Source organism: Chiloscyllium plagiosum, unplaced genomic scaffold (assembly GCF_037043375.1).
Source record: "Chiloscyllium plagiosum isolate Xiang-an unplaced genomic scaffold, Cpla_swu_hap1 HiC_scaffold_5, whole genome shotgun sequence".
Lineage (NCBI taxonomy): Eukaryota > Metazoa > Chordata > Chondrichthyes > Orectolobiformes > Hemiscylliidae > Chiloscyllium > Chiloscyllium plagiosum.
In genome coordinates this window covers 79,759,088-79,780,003 of record NW_028270143.1, presented here as the reverse complement: position 1 = coordinate 79,780,003, position 20,916 = coordinate 79,759,088, and the positions used below count along the sequence as shown (strand labels likewise).

The 20,916-nt window shown below is 39.0% G+C and overlaps 1 protein-coding gene across 2 annotated transcripts in view; it reads left to right on the top strand.

Annotated features, from left to right (window-relative positions):
• cfap69 (cilia and flagella associated protein 69) overlaps positions 1-9,868 on the top strand; it is a 117,060-nt gene extending 107,192 nt beyond the window's left edge. For both annotated transcript variants that reach the window (XM_043690357.2, XM_087986845.1), the window contains 3 exons: positions 1,516-1,602; positions 5,121-5,225; positions 9,481-9,868. In XM_043690357.2, the coding sequence (XP_043546292.2) occupies positions 1,516-1,602; positions 5,121-5,225; positions 9,481-9,645 (357 nt within the window). In that variant the 3' untranslated portion in view covers positions 9,646-9,868. The remainder of the gene's footprint in view (positions 1-1,515; positions 1,603-5,120; positions 5,226-9,480) is intronic.
• Positions 9,869-20,916: the final 11,048 nt, after the last annotated feature.

The following is a 20,916-nucleotide window of genomic DNA, read 5'->3' as shown; positions in this document are numbered from 1 at the left end:
CCCCACTCCCCCAGCCTACAGCATAAATGCTGACTCCTCCACACTTTGCCAGCTCTGATGAAGAGTCATCGACTCAAAACATTAGCTTGCTTTCTCTCTCTGTCTCTCTCTCTCTCTCTCTCTCTCTCTCTCTCTCTCTCCATGGATGCTGTCTGACCTGCTGTGATCTCCAGCATTTATTGTTTTCAGTCCAGATTCCAGCATCTGCAATAATTTGCTCTTGAATCCACAATAAATTATTCTTGGCAATTAACCTGAATACCTCCTATGAATTTTTGCTCTTAGCTGCCTCTGCTAATTTGATGTTCCCAACCTCCATGAATATGCATGTCACCCATGAATAATGTACCAACGTTTTACACGCCCTCCTTATATCCTGTATTAATCTCTGTCCTACAGCATAGCTCCTGTTAGGGTGCCTATAGACTAATCTAGCCAGTGACTTCCTCTCCTTGTTGTATCTTCCCTCCACCCATATGGAGTCTACATCTTTCAATCCAAGATCATTTCTTGCTATTACACTTATTCCATCTCATACTAACAAAGCTACCTCACCACCTTTCCTTCCTGTTTGACCTTTTGAAAAGTCACATACCCTGAATCTTTAATTCCCAGCTTTGATCTCCTCGTAACCATGTCTCATGATCATTCCCTCTGTCTGAGCTTTATTTAATTTAGTTTGTTCTTCATATCACATGTATTTAAATAAAGAGATTTTAATTTTGCTTTTGTACCATTTCTTCTCCTTTTTGCTGTTGGTTTTTCTATGTTTGTACACTATGTACAATTCTAGGAACTACAGCTGTTCAGTAAGTTAGTAAGGTAAAAACAATGACTGCAGATGCTGAAAACCAGAGTCTAGATTAGAGTGGTGCTGGAAAAGCACAGCAGTTCAGGCAGCATCCGAGGAGCAGTAAAATCGACGGTTCGGGCAAAAGCCCTTCATCAGGAATGGATGCTGCCTGTACTGCTGTGTTTTTCCAGCACCACTCTAATCTAGACAGTAATTTAGTAAGACCACAACTAGGATAGACTTTTGATATCCTTATTTAGACTTGCATAAGGTTAAAGTTCAGAGAATATTCACTAGACTGGCGCTTGGGAAGAAGGAGATTTTTTTTTCTTTTCCATTCTTATTAATAAAGGTGGGTAGTGGAAAGGCTTTGGGGAGTCTAAAGCAATGTTCCCTCAGTGCTGTGCAATTTGGAAAATGTTGAAGTTTGATGAAGGACAACATGCTGAACATGAATCCTCTAACGAATCTATTAACTATTGTCACTTTGCAGAGGAAACTTTTGGGGTGCAGTGATAGTGCCCTTACTTCTGGACCAGGTGGACTAGGCTCAAGTCCCACCTGCTCCAGATTTTTGGTATAACATGTCTGAATAGGTTGGTTGTCTAAAACAAAGGATGAGTCTTTGTAAGTGCATGTGTATTATTTCAAATTTTTAATCTTTACAGTATATTAGTTTTGTTTAGTACTATTTAACATTTTTTCCGAACTATTTTTCAAAGATACAACACAACCACAAACAAAGAGATATGTTCGAGAAGTCGTGGCAGGAGTATGTGGCCAGAACATCAAACTATGAAACCTTGAAGGCAAGGATTGTTTATTTAGTGAAACAAATATCGTTATAGTACATTTTATTCTTTAAAAAAATGACATCTTTTAAATGGTTCATTATCTTGTGTATTGAACTGTGAGGAAATTGGAAACTCAATATATGCTTTGATACTATAACCCATTCTCTCCCAGAAACATACAACTGGAATTTTTAGCTTGCTCGATTTAAGCATTCAGCCCTGACTTTCAAACATTTCATCTTAGCATGACTTATTCAATGATTAACCTCACCTTTCATGAAGAAATGTCATGATTCACTGCTCCCACTAAGATTACTGTTGTTACAAATTTGGGGAGGAGATAGCACTACAACATTGTAGCTCAAATTCTCTAGTTTTCACTTTGGTGATTTTAGTGGGTAATTTTAGTGCTGGAGTTTGGTTTTTATATTGATTTAAAATCCATACATTTGTTGAACCTGTGAAAAACTGAATATATGCCAGACTTCGTTGATTGAAAATTTATCTATTAAGCATTTAAAAAGAAAAGATTAGAAGGCTGGCCAATTGATAAAAACATGCAGGAATTAGAAGCAGCAGTTGGCCCTTGAGCCTACTCCACCCTTCAATAAAATCATAGCGGCAATTTAAGCGGCAATGGATAGGTACATGGATAGGTGCTTAAGCTAGGATAAATGTTCGGCACAACATCGTGAGCCGAAGGGCCTGTCCTGTGCTGTATTGTTCTATGTTCTATGTTCATAGTTGATCTCATCCTTAACTATAGTTTCCTATCTGCCCCATCACCAGCCCCTCATCCTCTCAAACTCTTGACTCCCTTTTAGATTGGAGGTGTATCTAACTTGGTGATTATCAAAATCTGTTGTCCAAGTCGAGTAACTTCAAGGACTGTAAAGTATCCTTCCAGATGCAGAAGATAATGGGAATGCAGCCTCACAGCTTTGATGAGGCCAAATGATTCAATTTAAGATCAAGTGCTGTTGACTGCAGACCCTCCTTTGATAGACCAACAAGCCAGCTCTGGAAAGCTGAAGTCTGCAATGAATGTCACATATGAAGTTTTTCTTACTTGTGATCTCTGTTGATGCCTTATTATGGGAATGTAGGGTTTGTTTATTCACTTGTGCAACAGAATTTCGTTATAAGTGCACAGTCATCCTCAGAGTGTTGCATAGTAGTGGTGGTGGTATGAAAACCTGACCATGCGACGCAAGGCAGTCATATAAGGGGAGTCACATGGCAGATGAATGAGTCAAATGGATAGAAGTAGTGGAATTACTTTCCTGATGGAAAAGTGCTCTTGTTAGCTCTTTTGTTGAGAAGGCAGCGGCTGAAGCTGGGGTTCAGGAAGAAATTGAAGATCCATTGATTGTTCCATGCACTTGCGCCTGAGGAGTAATACCGGGGAGTTAAGAAAGTAATAGAAGGCTGCATGATCTGAATTGGAGAGAGTTAGGGCTTAGAAGAAGCGATCTGAGCCACTGACAGTTTAATGCAGCTTAAATAATGGTGAAGGAATTGAAGGAAGCCCACAATCAGTAGATCCTTGATCTCGTTGAGAAATATTGGACCTGGGAGAAATTCAGAGGTAGTACCAGGTTAATGATGGTAAAAGAACTGAAATTGATCCCATGACTAAATGCTGAAATGCAGCTTCACGAATCCAGTGGAACACAGTATAAAGGCAAGGGATTGAACAATCAGGACATGCACATTCATTAAGGCGTACCATGATGGAGCAGTGTTTGAGAGGGTTATAAAACTAATTGTTTGAAAGTGAAGATTTGGAATCAAATATAATGGAATAATATTAGTAAGATTAGAGAGGGATACTGAGAAATCCATGGTACCTATCTTGACTGCATCTGCTGTGTGATATGTTCTGTGGAGTATTCAATGGATGTATAATATATGTGCAGATGTAAATAGTTTTACTTTACAAACTTTATATAGTTGGAGTCTTTTTGAAAATCATGGAACTTTGCACTTTTATTCTCTTAGTTAGTTCCCATGATTTCAAATTTTGCCTGAACAAGAAAAAAGTAACTCATCCTTTCCAGATTGAAACACGAATTTCGCAGTCTTACTAGAGATTGCAACAGTAGGTTGCTGTTTGTGACTTGTGAAAAATCATTTCCCTACAGTGGTGGGGACAGACACCTAATTACAGACATTCAAGCATGGATCTCTGGGAAAGGTGAGCAAGAATCTCAGAGGTGATAAAACCTTCAGGATAATAGTTTGCTAAAGTGATGGGGCTAAGGGCTTTTTAAAAAGAAGCTAGAGTTATGACTACAGATTGGAAAGAAAGAGAGATCACTTTTTAATTCATTCTTGGAATGTGAAGGTTCCTGGGAATACCATACTGCTTGTCCATCCTTAATTATATTTATGAGAGTGTGGTATGAGATGCCTTCTTGATCTGCTGTGCTACATGTGATGGAGGTACACTCTTATTAGGAAGAGAGTTCTGGGATTTTGACCAGTGATAGCAAGGGAATGATAGCATAGTTCCCCATTTGGAGGGGAACTTGTAAATACTAATGGTCTCAGACATTTTGACCTTCTAAGTGATACTTCTCCAGATTTTAACACAACTTCACAGAGGTTCAAGAGGAAGAATATTTCAGGGCTGACTGGCTAGAATGAACATTTGTAATTTCCAGTCAATTTAAATCTTAAGTCAATTACAGGTAACCATTCGGTCCTATGCTTCTTTGATATTTTTCATAGGGGTTTGACACAGCTGGGTGGCTTAACAGGCCATTTCAGAGTGCAGTTGATTCAGCGGCATTACTGTGTGTCTAGTTTGCATGCAGAACAGAGTAGGTAAAGATGTCATCATCCTTATTTTTTAAACATTCCAATAGTTACATGGATACCATTTGTGCAACTGTCTTCTTTTCACTCCAGAATTATTAATGAACTGAATTTCAATTGCAGCAACTACCTTAATTGGAGTTTGAACTTTTATTTCTATAGTATTAGTTCAGGCATCTGAAATGCTAGTGCAGTAACGTTGTGACTAGATTTCCACTCCTGAAATCAAAGAGCCATTAAAAAAATCAACTAACATGGGGATCAAGAAGGGAAGTTTGCTAGTTAGCAGTTTCGCAACAAGGTGGTCATTAAAAGCAAAATGTGTGTCACAAGAACAAGGTAAGTTTGCAGAGGACATGAGGAAAGAAAAGAGTGAAAGTAGAAAAAAATGAGTTCAGGGCTTGGGCAGGAGATTCTTTCAAGGAAGTTTAGTCTGTTGGGCTAACGGCAGTGAGGGAAATGGTGGAAATAGCATATCAGATGGTCTCAATTTGAGGGACTCCTGTGACGGAAGGTCTCCACAGGGATAACACAATTTTAAAATAAACTTTTTCAAGTTCTGCATTCTGAGATTTGTCCCTTTACTTTGCTTAATTTAAATTCAAGTTGGTTAGCAAAATATTCTTGTATACATAATTTCTTTTACTAATTTTACTAATTCATTCCCTATAACTGTCATTATTACCATTTTAATTGAATCTCTCTGTGTTTAGAAAGCTAAAAAGGATCAAGAACGCAGCATAGAATTGTCCAAGGTGAAGAATAAAGATTTGAGTAGCATTATCCATAAGACTGAAATTGCAGGTTTACACACAACTGTAAGTAACTCTCACACTTCCAACATTGGCACTTGTTAATGAATATTTCTGTAAAAAAGACACGTTTTGTCTTAGGTTTTTATGCTGCATTCATCGAGGCAATTTATAAGAAACATCAGAGTAAGGTGAAAACAACATTTATACTGTCTAAGACAAAAGTGCTGGAAGTGGATAATGATTGGTAAAAGCATTGGCATGGGGAATGCACCAGTTAGATGATGACTGACAGCTAATTGACAAGTTCTATTTCAATTTTAAATCAGAGAAGTTGACTGAATGGATAAAGCATTGCCCTGAAAAGGAACCAGAGAATGGGTATCATCTATTTTGTTGCATTCAAACAGATACAGTCGATGTACGGGCTTTTAAGTTTGTAAAGAGTAGGGCCGTGTGTACTAACATATGTAGTTTCCAGTACACGCAAGTACACTGCACTGCATGCCTGACTAACAATCTTAAATTTGGTTATTAGCACAGTTCTTTGCACTTTCAGAATTATTTAACAAACAGTAACCACTTGCAGATTCACATCTAATGCTGGACACTGGTTTGAGTTTTGCAAGCACGGAGATGGTTGAGTACAGTCAGTACCTTGCTTGTTCCAGTATTAGATACTTGAACAATCATAATCAATATATCTGATGTAAAACGTAAAGGAACTTGGCAGTTAATTGCCAGTCAGCACCCGATGGTAATGCCCCTACTAATCAGATTCCACTTGCCAACCAGTCAGGGCTCTCGTCTCATGGAATATAAGTGTTCTTTTTACTTTACTTTAATATTTGTTGTGAATTATGCTCTTTGTGTCTGGGGAGGTGCCAGCATAATGATATTGTCATTGGGCTAGTAATCCAGAGACCCAGGTAAGATCAAGGCACCTGGGCTTAAATCCCTCGTGAGTACATGCTGGAATTTGAATTTTTGAAATAATTGGAATTGGAATAATTCTAAACTATGAGGTTGACAGCATAGAACTCGAACAATTCGTAGACACCTTGGTGGAGCAGGCACATTGGTGGTGGGTATGTTTAATGCAGAGAATTGTGAATGATACATTTTGGTAGGAAGAACACAGAAAGACAGTAAAGTGTAGGGGTACAATTTTAAAGGGGGTGCAGGAACAAAAGGACCTGAGTGTTTATGTGCACAGATCATTGAAGGTAACAAGACAGATGGAAAGGGCAGTTTTTTGCGAAAGAAGGGAGGGTGATTTGAGAATAACTTTCATAGACCTGGAGAACAAGGAAGCAAACTCTTCAGTCCAACTCGTCCACGCTGATCAAATATCCTAAATACATCTAGTCCCACTTGCCAGCATTTGGCCCATATCCCTCGATTCATATACCCATCCAGATGCCTTTAAATGTTGTAATTGTACCAAGCCTCCAATACTTCCTCTGGCAGCTCATTCTATACATGCACCAGCCTTTGCATGAAAAAGTTGCGTCTTGTGTCCCTTTTAAATCTTTCCTTTCTCACCGTAAACCTATGCCCTCTGGTTTTGGACACCACTAACCTGGGGAACAGACCTTGCCTATTTACCCTATACATGTTGTTCATGATTTTATAAACCTCTATAAGGTCACCCCTCATCCTCCAACACTCCATGGAAAACAGCCCCAGCCTACTCAGCCTCTCCCTTTAGCCCCACTCCTCCAACGCTTGCAATACCCTTGCAAATCTGTTCTTAACCCTTTCAAGTTTCACAACATCCTTCCTTATAGCAGGGAGACCGGAATTGCACTAGTGGTCCAATAGTGGTCTCACCAACGTCCTGTACAGCCACAACACGACCTCCCAACTCCTATGCTCAATGCACTGACCAATAAATACATGCAAACCAAATGTCTTCTTCACTATCCTGTCTGCCAGAGACTCTACTTTCAAGCAACTATGAACTTGCACTTCAAGACCTCTTTGTTCAGCAACACTCCCCAGGAACTTCCCCTTTAGTAGAAATGTCCTGCCCTGATTTGCCTTTCCAAAATGCAGCACCTCACATTTGTCTAAGTTAAACTCCATGTGCCACTACTCGGCCCATTGGCCCATCTGATCAAAGTCTCTGTATTCTAAGATGACCTTCTTGGCTGTCCGCTGCCCCTCCAATTTTAGTGTTGTCTGCAAGCTTACTGACCATATCTCCCACTCTAAGATAGCCATCTTCACTGTTCACTGCCCCTTCAATTTTAGTGTCATCTGCAAACCTACTGACCATACCTCCTATGTTCCAAATCATTTCTCTTAATGACAAAAAGCAGTGGGTATGGAATGCACTGCCTGCATGTGTGGTGAGACAAATTCAGTTGAGGGCACTGGATGATTGTTTATTTAATGATAACATGCAAGGGCATGGAAACAAAGTGGGAGATTGGCAGTAGGTAATGATGCTTATTTGAAAAGCTCGTGCAGGCATTCTGGGCCAAATAACCTCTGACTCTTTGTCAGTGTAAGACAAAAAGCTTCAATAAAATGAGGCTTTTTCAGCAATGCTAAAGTTCTGTATTACCAAACGATTAGTTATCAGTGAGTTTCAAAAAGTGGTAGCACATGTCATTCTGTAATAACACGACAGTTGGGTTTCTCTGTTACCTTGCGCTACAGAAAATTGTGTTGTAGAAGATTGCTAACAGAAAATTGCTACACACATTCAGTAGAAAGTTTGCGTCATCCAAACAACATCCACAATTCATTAATTGCATTATAGTCACTTAGTGCTGACAAAACACGTGTTAAAGCAGAACAACCTGTAATCTGTTTTTTTAGTTGGATTATACATTACTGTTTGTCATCATTTTAAAATCATGCTATCCTCTCTCTTCTGATTTCACTGCCTTCTTATTCTTCCCAAATTTCATCCTCCATTAAAGCTTCCCAACACTTATTCACAGCCTTTCCCTTGTAGTGTCCAATATATGAATCACAGATAAGATCTCTCCAGTCGTATCGCTCTTCCATTTCCCAAATCTACCTCCTACAGTATCTGTCACTTGAAAATAACTGGTTCCCTATTTCACAAATAACTGCCTTTTAAATTCCTAACGGTGTACCATTTAACCCTCCATTTGTCATGACATTTCTCAAGTTACTGATTTAGTAAACGACACCTTACCTCAAGCTTTGATGGCCTAGTCCCCAGTATAGCCATTACTCTGTCTCACTCTGAAAATTCTTCTAGTATTAACCTCATCTCAGTTTCCTTAAGTCCAATAATGCATGCTTGAAAGGATATGAGGGATGTAAATATTTATTAAAAACTGTCCACTATTCCAAATAACACCTGGCTTATTTCTCTACTGTAAAACATCTTCTTAACCTCTTCTCACCTCCATCTTCAGCTTCAATATGAAGTGTGAGAAATTCATTGGATTTCTGCTGCCAAGTAGATTCTGATGTCTCATCTCTGTCTTAAATGGGTGATACTATTCTCTGGTCCCAGTTGTTCCCACAAGGGAAGCAGACTTTCCACATCTACCCTGTCAAGTCCCCTAAGGATCTTTTGTTTCAATAAGGTGCCTCTCATTCTTCTAAACTTCAATGAGGACATATTCAATTACTCCTCTCCTATCAGACAGTCCTGGGGATCATCCTGGTGAACATTTTCTTGCCTGCCTCCAAAGCTATCTTTCCTTAGATAACTGTTCCAAAACTGTTCACATCACAGTATTCCAGCTGTGGTTTGATCAGTACTTGGATAGTTTTTGCAGGACCACTCTATTTTTACACTCCATTGCCTTTGAAATAAAGGGCCACGAAACAATCTACCTTCCCAATTACCTGCTATCCTTGTAAGCTAACTTCTTGTGCTTCATGGGCAAGGACTCATTCGTGGCTGTTCAAGTTCTAAGAGGTCCATGAATGAAATGCTAATTTGTCTGTTCAGTCCATAGGTATTATCAATCTGCTGAATATTTTCATATTTTTAAATAATTTTTATAAAAGAAGATAAGTGAGTATAAATAAAGTTTAACATAATGTCATGCATAGCAATTAGAAAGAATGTATGGAACCAGTTAAATTAATCATCAACAAAGAATCAATAAAATTATAAGAACCACTTTCATGAAAAATTAAATTGTAGAAGCTTGTTAAAATAATGATTTCATTTCAATTTCACTTCATTTGGAAGATATATGCAACTGAGGTATTTTCATTATTGTCCAGTTCAGCAACGAAGTCTGTTTTACAAAGGTTGTACCATCAACATACAGTACAATGGAAGCTCTTTGGTGAATATGTGTCTCTATTTTCCCATTAGGGTTTCTGGGGACGTTTCATGTCAATCGAAAGCACATCAAAGGAGTTACTAGGAGGTCCATTTTCATCTCCAAATCTTAAGATAACAGGAACGTGCAGAGATGGTCCAACAATGAAAGATGGAAGCAAACTTAAACATACCTCATGTTCTGTATCTGTAAAATGAGTTCTAGACACTGATTAAAATAAAATCTCTAAGGGTACATTTTGTAGACTTTTATCATGTTTGAATTTTTAGTTAATAAAGAACAAATTTCTACATTGCAAATTATTTTCAAATGACTACAGTTATTTATAGGGCTTCAATGATTTGGCGCCATATAAATTTTAAGTGAACTTCAAAAAAAGTCAAAGAAAAAAATTATGAAAAATCATGAACAAAAACTGGTGGCACTCAATAGGCAGGTAATACCTCCAGCATAAACAGAGCAGTTAATATTCCACTTCCTGAATTGCAATAAGTGGATGATTAGTCACACAAATAAATACTAATGAGTATAATATAGTTAGGAATGTAGAGGTGTGGCTGCAAGGTGACCGGGAGTGAGAGCAAAATATCCAGTGGTGTACAGGTTTTTTAGGAAGGACATACAAAAAAGGAAAAGGAAGTGCAATTGCCTTGCTGCTTAAATAGGAAAATAACCCAATACTCAGGAAGGATGTTAGGTATTAGTGGAAACTGCATGGGTACAGCTAAGAAATGATGTGGAGGTACTGGTGTTGGACTGGGGTAGACAAAGTCAAAAATAACATGACACTGGATTATAATCAAACAGGTTTATTTGAAACCATAAGCTTTCAGAGCCCTGCTTTTTCTTCAGGTAGCTAGTAAGAGAATATATTGGACACAGAATTTATAAGTAAAGAGATCAAAGGATCATACAACTGACGTAAATGTATTGAACAAACCTAGATGGTGGTTAAGTCTTTAATCAGTTAGAATGGAGATACAGGTTTCAATTGATTAATATGTAAATCCCAGAATTTCTTTCAAGTCACTTTCACAAGATAACCTAAGCTTTTATCAGCATAAAAGAGATGACATCTCAGGTCAGACAATGCATTTTAGGTATGAGGCCTTATTGACAGTGTGTCTGTGTCTTAACATTGAGTCAGACTGGTTTTATTTCCAAAGTAGGACTTTATAAAATGCCACGTTGACTAACTGTCTACAGATTGTGTTTTATTAACAAAATAGAATGTATCTGCAAATACAAACCTGCAAATGCAAATTCACCCCATAGGTTTATAAGTTGTGTATGTATGTGTGGGTGGAGGGAGGGGGGTGTGGAAGCAGAGAGAGAGAGGGAGAGAATATACAGGGAACCCCCAGCTTCTGTCACGACACTACAGATTTCTTGCAGAAACTCAGTGTGCACGGATCAATCGAACCGGGAACATTCCTCGTCACAATGGATGTTTCAGCACTCTACACCAGCATCCCCCATGATGATGGCATTGCTGCAACAGCCTCATTACTCAATACCAACTGCCAATCTCCAGGCACCATCCAACACCTCATCCGCTTCATCCTCGATCACAATGTCTTCACCTTCGGCAACCAGTTCTTCATCCAGACCCACAGAACAGCCATGGAACCAGATTTGTACCCCAAAGTGTCAACATTTTCATGCATAAGTTCAAACAAGATTTCTTTGCTGCACAGAAGCTCTGACCAACACTTTACACCACATATATTGATGACATTTTCTTCCTTTGGACTCATAGCGAGGAATCACTGAAACAGCTACATAATGATATCAATAAGTTTCATGGACTACTCTGCAGAATCAGTCTCATTCTTGGACACAGGCATCTCCATCAAGGACGAACACCTCAGTACCTCAGTCTACCGCAAGCCCACGGATAACCTCACAATACTGCACTTCTCGAGCTTCCACCCTAAACATATCAAAATAGCTATCCCCTACGGAGACACCCTATGCATACACAGGATCTGTTCAGATGAGGAGGAACATGGTGGATATCTGAAGGTGTTGAAGAACATCCTCTTAAGGACAGGATATGATGCTCAACTTATCGATCGCTAGTTCCAATGTGCCACCCTATAGTGTATCAAACCCATCCCTGAGATTTGAGCAGAAAACAGATACTGGATGCAACCGATAGGGACCCTTAGTTGTCCAGTACTTCCCACAAGCGGAGAGACTACATCTTTTTTTTCGCAGCCTGCAACACATCATCGATGATGGTGAGCACCTCGCCAAGATCTTCCCTACACCTCCACTTCTTACTTTCAAACGGCCACCAAACATTAAACAGACCATTGTTCGCAGCAAACTCCCCAGCCTTCAAGACAACATCGACTACAACCCTGTCTTGGCAATTACTGCAAGATCTGTCAGAGCATTGACATGGATATTACTATCAGACGTGAGGACACCACGCACCACATGCACAGCAGACACTCATGTGACTTGGCCAACATTGTCTATCTCATAAGCTGCAGGTAAGGATGGTCCAAGGCATAGTATATTGGCGAAACCATGCAGACGCTACAACAACAGATGAGTGGATGCCATGCAACAGTCGCCAGACAGGGGTGTTCCCTCCCAGTGGGGGAATGCCTCAGTGGTCAAGGACATTCAGCCTTGGATTTTCAGGTGAACATCCTCCAAGGTGGACTTCGGGATACGCAGAGTTGCCAAGCAGAGGCTGATAGCCAAGTTTCTTACCCAGGACTGCGTCCAATATATTCTGTCTCACTAGCTACTTGTAGAAGGTGCAGTATTTCGAAAACTTGTGGTTTCAAATAAATCTGTTGGACCATAAGCTGGTACCGTGTGATTTTTGACAGCTGAGAAACACCAAGGGAAGGAAACAATTGAGCATTGGATAAAGACCCTCAAACAATTGTGGTAATGTTGGGGAAGGCATTAAAAAGAAACTAGAAATGCAAGCAATAAAGATACAGCTGTAATTATGGGCAACTTTAATCGGCATATTGATTAGGCAAATCAAATCAATTATAACCATAGAGGAGGAATTGCTGAAATGTGTATGAGATGGTTTTTCTGGATCAAAACATTATGAAACCAACTATGTAACAGGCCGTCCTAGATTAGATATTGTGTAATGAGAAAAGAATAATTGGCAGTCTAGCTGCCCAAGAACCCTTGGGGAAGAGAGACCATAATATGGCAATATTCTCCATTAAGATGGACAGTAAAGTAATTGATGCTGAGCCTAGAGTTCTGAATCGAAATAAAGGAAACTACGATGATATGAGGCGTGAGCTGGCTATGATAAATTAGGGAATTATATTGAGGGGATGACTATGGATAGGCAATAGCAAGCAAAACAATATCACTTACAATGGGTAAATGTCAATCATGTAAAAAGGAAAAGTTTTGAGTGTGATTTTTGAATATTCACTGCTTGTTTTCATTGTGAAACTGAAAAATCTAATCAAACTCTTGAATAGTTCAGAATTTGGTGAGCCATTGCAAATTACTATATCAGTTGCTCAACTAATGCATCTCTGTTGTATATGAAATGTTAATCAAATCTCTTTGAGTCACTTAATTGTACTGTTGCTAACATGAAAGCCAAACAACCATAAAATTACTTTTATATCCTATAATTTTGATTTACTCAGAATAATGCAATTCAAGTTTGTCATGAACAGATCTGATTTCTTACCTATTTATATTGATTAAAATGTTCAACAATTTCTAATAACTGCATTTAGTGTTTGCAAATATTAAGCCTAAAATTATAAGCTACATAAACAATTATCTTGAGGCTTTATTCACAATTGTGTTTCTGATTGAGTCAGATTGATTCTGACGCCTTTATTTCGACCCAAAGACAATCACTTCATCACTATTTCATGAAATTGAATCTTCCATATTGCATTTATATAAAATTAATTTCTGATGATAATTAGTAGAAACTGAATAATTAAGCTTTTGTAACCTTGTATTTTGCATGCATCAACTTATTTTATCATTTAGAAAGTAAAGATAAATCTGCCTCTAACTAATAGCTTGAAAATGGAACATGTTAATCTTCCAGTACCAAATAACAATTTTACACTTATCAGAATGTTTGTTGAGTTTCATACATAGTCAATGGATACAATATTTAACATACCATTATTAAAATGAAGCATAACACTGCAAGTGCCAACTGTGTAATGAACTGTCGAATCAGAAAGGATCATTGAAACTTTCCATAGACTATTCTATTAAAGATAGAGTAATCTTTAACAGAGACAGCTGCTCTAATCTGAGTTGTTTGGATCTCCATACAAGCTCAGGTAACACAACCTCTTAGTAACTGTTAAGCCATATTTGTTAACACATCATACGTAATGTTAAGGATGCAGAGAAACAAGCATTACGCAGTACAGTGTCTGACCTTTTAGTAAAACACAGGACTACTGAGGTGACAGTAACATCACAACTGTGTTCAGAGGATTGTCAACATATTAATCTCTATAAAAATATCACTTTTGTTACTCTTAAAGGCAAAGGGCATATTCGCCATCTGTTGCTAACATGGCATTGTCCTCAAGACAACCATTGACCTTGCAGAGTAGTGAAGTCTAGAAGAGCCTTCAGTCATCAATTGCAATCCTGCTTCAAAACAGCTCTTACATTCTGAGGCATTTTTTCACTACCGAACCTGGCAATCATTTTTCCTAGACCCCTAGAGAATCTTCTGATTTTGCTTCAGAGTTCCACTCTTGATCCCCTTGCATGTATCCTTTGTCTGTTAACCCTAAAAAATGTCATCTGTTACGTCCGTAAGATGTGGAAAGATCCTGCCCTGAATGGCAATGGTGAGTTCCTCACTGGCATCCCCGGTTTCCACCCGCATGAGCTCCAACTAATTCAGAAGTTTGTAATTTTTTTAATATCTTGTCTGGGATTATACACAATGTTACTGGTTATTATTAAGCTTCAGGGATTTTATTTTACCACATTGATCATTGACTTTAAGCCTTATTTTCTTTTATAGTCCCTTTACTGCTATGTCCATTAAGTCTCAACATGTTCCAGCTTATTTTAGATTAGTTTAGATTACTTTTTTTTAGATTAGTTTAGATTAGTTTAGATTACTTACAGTGTGGAAACAGGCCCTTCGGCCCAACAAGTCCACACCGACCCGCCGAAGCGCAACCCACCCATACCCCTACATGTACCCCTTTTTACTAACACTATGGGCAATTCACCTGACCTGCACATCTTTGGACTGTGGGAGGAAACCGGAGCACCCGGAGGAAACCCACGCAGACACGGGGAGAATGTGCAAACTCCACACAGTCAGTCGCCTGAGTCGGGAATTGAACCCGGGTCTCTGGCGCTGTGAGGCAGCAGTGCTAACCACTGTGCCACCGTGCCGCCCACCAAAACAGCTTCTGTTTTATTTGTGTATTTGTTCATTCAGTGTGGATGTTGCTGGCTGTGCCAGGATTCATTGAGCATCCCTAATTCCTTTAAGAGGTAATGTTGAATTCCTGCTGTCCTTTGAGAGGACAAACATCCATAGTGCGATTAGAGAATGGGTTACAACATTGAAAAATGGCTACATATTCAGGATACTATATGACTTGGATGCAGTGCTGCTCCTATGTGTCTGCTGCCCTTGTCCATCTAATTGGCTGAGGTCACAGATTTTAAAGATGTAATTGGAGGAGACTTGCTGAGATACTGCAGTGCATCTTGTAAACGATGCACACTGCTGCTACTAGGAATGAATATCAAAAGGGATGGATATGGTGCCAATCAAGAGGGCTGCTTTGTCCTACTTGGTATTCAAGTCTTGAATATTGTCGAACTGCACTCATCCAGGCAACTGGAAAATACAGAATCAAATTTCTGATTTGAACCTTTTAAATGATGGACAGGTATTGGGGAAACTGCAGGTTAACTAATTGCCACAGAATTCCTGACCTCTGATTTTCTCTTGTAGCTACTGTATTTATACGACTGGTTCAGTTCAGATAATGATAACCTGAGGATGTTGATAATGGGAGATTTAACAATGGAAGTGCCATTAAACATCAAGGAGTGATGGTTAGATTGTTTAAGTTGGCCATTGTCCAGACCAGGGCTCACAGTCTAAGGATATGGGTAAACCATTTTGGACTGAAAAGAAGAGAAATATCTTTACCCAGCTGAGCCTATGGAATTTCCTGGCGCAGAACGTAGTTCAAGCCAAAACATTGAATATTCTCATGAGTTAGATACAGTTTTTGGAGATAAAGGGATCAAAGGGTACTGGAAGAAAGTGGGAACAAGGTATTGAGTTGGATGATCAATCATAATGGGGAGGTGATGCCATAGTGGTATTATTACTGGACTATCAATACAGAGATCAAGGTAATATTCTGGGGACCTGGATTCAAATCTTGCCATGGCAAGTGGTGGACTTTGAATTCAATAAAAGTAATCTGGAATTAAGACTCTATTGATGACCATGAATCCATTGTCGATTGTCAGAGGAAAAAGTCATCTGGTTCATTCATGTCCTTTAGGGATAACAACAGTCATCCTTAGCTGGTCTGGACTACATGTGACTTCCGACCCATAACAATGTGGTTAACTCTTAACAGGCCTCTGGAATAGGGAATAAATGCTATTCTAGCCAGAGATGCCCTCTTCCCACAAGTGAATTTTTCAAAAACATTTCGAATGGTAGAGCAGAATCGAAAGGCCTCATTCCTGATGAAGGGAGTTTGCCTGAAACATCAATTCTCCTGCTCCTTGGATGCTGCCTGGCCTGCTGTGCTTTTCCAGCTCCATGGTCTCAGCTCGAAAGGCTGAGTGACCTACTGCTGTTCTTATTTTGTATGTTTCAATTGTCTGGGACTTGTTACTTGCTGGAGAAAGTGAGGACTGCAGATGCTGGAGATCAGAGCTGAAAATGTGTTGCTGGAAAAGTGCAGCAGGTCAGGCAGCATCCATGGAAGAGGAACAGGCTTATGCCCGAAACGGCGATTCTCCCGTTCCTTGGATGCTGCCTGACTTGTTACTTGCTACTTGTCAACCCATATCTTGGTCCAAAAGGGCATAGACTACTTCAGTATCCAAGAGTTCACTGAGCTTACAACAGAGGGAAGGTCCTTGGTGAAACAGTTAAATGGTTAGATGTTCGACACTACCTTGAGAAACTCCTGCAGTGATGACTCGGGACTGAGATTATTGATCTCCAGCAAATGGAACCAGTTTCATTTGAGCTCAGTATGATTCCAACCAGTGAAGAGGTTTCCTCTTGGTTCTCACTGATTTCGGTTATGATTGAGCTCCTTGGAGCTACTTGGTAAAAGGGTGCCTTGGCATTAAGAGAAGTCAATCTTTCCTCACCTTGAAATTCAGCTTTTTTATTCATATTTGGACAATGAGGGCAGGAATCAAGAGACCTGGCAAAGCTAAACAGAGCATCAATGACCAAGTTAGTTCTTTGCAAGAACAGCTTGGTACAGCTATTGATTACCCACACCCTCACTTTGTGATCAAGAGGAGATAGATGAGATAGTAATTGATAGAATTAATTTATCCTTTTTACTCACAGAACTTTTTACTGGAAAGAGCCTAGCTTGAGATGCAGCTAATTCTCATGTACAAGTCTTCATTATGGTTGTGCAATGTTGTCAGGGAACATTGCAATATCCAGTGCCTTCAGCCATTTCTTGATATTACATGGAGTGAATCAAATTGGTTGAAGATTGGCTTCTGTAATGCTGGGGACCTCCTGACGAGACCAGGATTATCGATTGCCTCATCACTGAGGATGGGGATATTTGGGGAACCTCCACCTCTTGCTTGTTGTTTAATTGCTCACCGCCTATAGCAAGTTGTTGTAGCAGGATTGCCAAGCAAGGGTCTGACCTGTTGTTTGGGGTTTAGTCCTGTCTATTGCATGCTGCTTCCGTGATTTAATATGTAAGGATTCCTGTGATATAGTTTCTCCAGAATTGTACTTGTCCTTCACTCTCCATTCTATATCTTATCTTAATTCTATATTTTATCTTAATTCTTGTACTCTTTTGAACTTTATTCTAAAAATATGGCCTGATTTCTCCTTTCAAGATCTACCTTTTCTCGATTATGTTGGTAGTATAATTTCTATTTCCTTCCTTAGGTGCATCCAGTACTTCCCTAAAAACTTTCCGATCACATTCCCTAACACAAGCACAATTACAGAAAGTATGTAAAGTTGCCAACCCTATTCCACTTTTCACATGCCAGTGACTCCCCAACATAACTCTCTTGCCCCTTCACATCCACAATGAGAAGGCCCAGTAATAATGTGCACTCACCCAGACAATTGAACTGAATATAAAAAAAAGAGTAACTAAAAGTTTGATAAGGGAGGAAAAATTAGAGAAAGTTGGCCAAAAACCATAAAATCAGATAGGAAGGGTTTCTTCAGTTATTTAGACAAGAAAAGGGTAACAATGCAAGTGTTTATTCATTAGATTTTGAATTTGGGGAATTAGTAGGATAGATGAAGATGTAACAGGGAGAATTGAACAGTACTTTGTGTCAGTCTTCACAAAAAAGGATACAGGAGCATCCTGGGAATAACTAAAATCAGGAATTGAAAGAAAAGGAGGAATTTGGGGAAATTGCAATTACCAGAAATTTAGTACAGTGTAAGTTGTTCAAAGTTAAAAGTTGACAAGTCCCCAGAACCCATCTTAGGGTCTTAAAGGAGAAATAGCTCATGAAATGGTTAATACATTAGTTTTGATTTTCCATAATTACTTAGATTCAGGAAATGTTTGTTTAGATTGTTAGTAGCTAATGTAACTCCTTTATTCAAAAAAGCAGGGAGGCAGAAAGCAGGTAAATACAGGCCAGTTAGCTAATCAACTGTTAGTAGCAAAATGTTAGAAGCTATGTTATAAAGACATTTGAACAGGGCATTTGGATAAGTTCAAGGCAAACCACCAGAGCCAACCCAGTTTTACCTTAGGGAAATTATGTGTAACTAAGTTATTGGAGATTTTTGAACTTTTTCTTTGAAGATGTAGCCTGTACTATAGATAAAGAGGAACCAGTATATTTATTCCAGAAGGCATTTAATAAGGTGCATCATCCATGGTTATTGCAGAAAATGAAAGCTCAAAGTGCTGAGGTAATATGTTTGCATGGTTAGAAGAATGACTGGTCAACATAAAGCAAAGAATAAGAATGAATGGGTCTTTTTCAGGCTGGCAAGTTGTCACATCCGGTGTACCACAGAGGTTGGTGCTGGGGCCTCTTTACAATTTACATAATTATTTGAATGAAGGCACTAAAGTTATAGTAGCTATATTTGCTGCTGACATGAAAATAGGTATGAAAGCAAGTGCTGAAGGGGATATCAGGAGCCTGCAGATGGATATGGATAGGTTAACTGAGTGGGTAAAGATCTGGCAAATCGAGTACAAAATACGCAAATGTGAAATTGCCCATTTTGGAAGGATGAATAAAAAGGAACATTACCTGAATGATACAAGGGTGCAGAACTCTGAGATGCAGAGGAATCTGGGTATCCTCAGGCACTAATCACAGAAGGTTTGTATGTAGATACAGCAAATAATCAGGAAAGCTAACAGAATTTCATTCTTTGTTATGCTGTGATTGAAGAGTAGGGAGGTTATGCTTCATTTATACAGGACATTGGTGAGTACTATGCATCTGGAGTACTGTGTACAGTACGGGTCAGCATACTTACGAAAGGAAGTTAATGCATTGGAAGAAATTCAGAAGAGATTTACTCGACTATTACCTGGAATGGCTGGATTCCCTTATGAAGAAAGACTAGGCCTTTATCCTCTGGAGTTTAAAAGAGTCAGAGGTGACTTAATTGGAACACACAAGATCCTGAGAGGATTTGGGTAGATGGACATGAAAAGAATGTGTCTTTAAGGGAACAATCGCGATTTAGGGGTGCTAGATTAAAGACAAGGAAGCATTTTTTTCTCTCAGAGTTGACAGTCTTTGGTATTGCTTCCTCATTGACAGGGGATGCAGAATCCTTAAATATTTTTAAGGCAGAAGTTGATAAAACCTTGATTATCAAGGAAATAAAAGATTATCAGAAATATGTGGGAATGTAGCGTTAAGGTTAAAATTAGATCAGCCATGATCTTATTGAATGGTGGAGCAGACTGGAAGGGCCCAGTGGCCTACTCTTGTTCCTTGTTTGTAGGTCCATATGATTATTCAAATCCAATATTGATCTGCAAATACCCGTTAACGAAACAATATTATGTGAAATGTAACTTAGAAATACAAATATGTCTGTGCCATTGTCTGTGTGTATTATTTTATGACTTCACCTGTAACATGTCTCAGAATGATTTGTAAACTCTGCAGAAAAGAAATTTGGAAAAGTGTGAAATGTACAGTAAAAACTTTCGCAATGTTGAATTTGGAGATATTACATTTTCTTAATAGATTTGTTGGAAGAAACTTAAAGATTTTGGTTTGGCATCAGATTCCAACTAATTGCCTCAGTAAAAGCACCACAATGCGATTGCTGGAAATCTGAGACAAACACAGAAAGTGCTGGAGAAAATCAACAAGTCTGGCAGCATACACGGAGAGAGAAATAGGTTTGATGTTTTAAATCCAGTATGACTTTTTGAAGAATATGTATGATCACACATCAGACTTGAAACATTAACTCTGTTTCTCCATAGAAGCTGCCAGACCTCCTGAATTTCTCCATCAATTTCTGATTTTGTTTATTAACGATTATCTGGGGATAGGCAGGAATGTGGAATAATTGGATCAACCATGTGCTTAAGGGATGGCAGAGCAAGTTCAGGGAGCTGAATGGCCTACTCCTTCTCCTGAGTTGTATGTTCACATTGCAACTAAACTTCATGCTGGTCCTTCAAGGTTAATAAGATCAGTTGAACTCTACATGCAAATTCAGTATGATCTGCCATCCCACCTCCTCTGTCAGATACTTTTCTGTCGCAGTTAGTTATGTACATGACCTTGTCCTTCACCAGGTGCTATCCTATTCATGGCTGCATTGGGAAAAGGAAGATTGCTTACAGAATGTAGAGATAGGGGACAAGCAGCAGAATTGATGCATTCATGGCTCAAAGCAGAGAGTACTAGTAAAGGATAGCTATTCTTTTAAAGTGGGAACTGGTGTTCTATTAGGATCAGCACTTGGACCACTGTTATTCATAATTTAGATTCACAGTTTGGATTTGTGAATCAAAAAGACGATTTCTGAATTCATAGATGGCACCATACTGGGTTTTGGCGGATGGGCAAGACAGAAAGACAACATTGAGAAGGACCGCAATAAATTAGAGGAGCACATTAATGACCTGGCAGACTAGGCACGTAATTGCCAAAATGAAGTTCAACATGCATAAATATATAGTCATTCATTTTGGTGGAAAAATAGGGAGGTCATTTATTACTTGAAAGCTGCATGTCTTAGTTGACTAGAG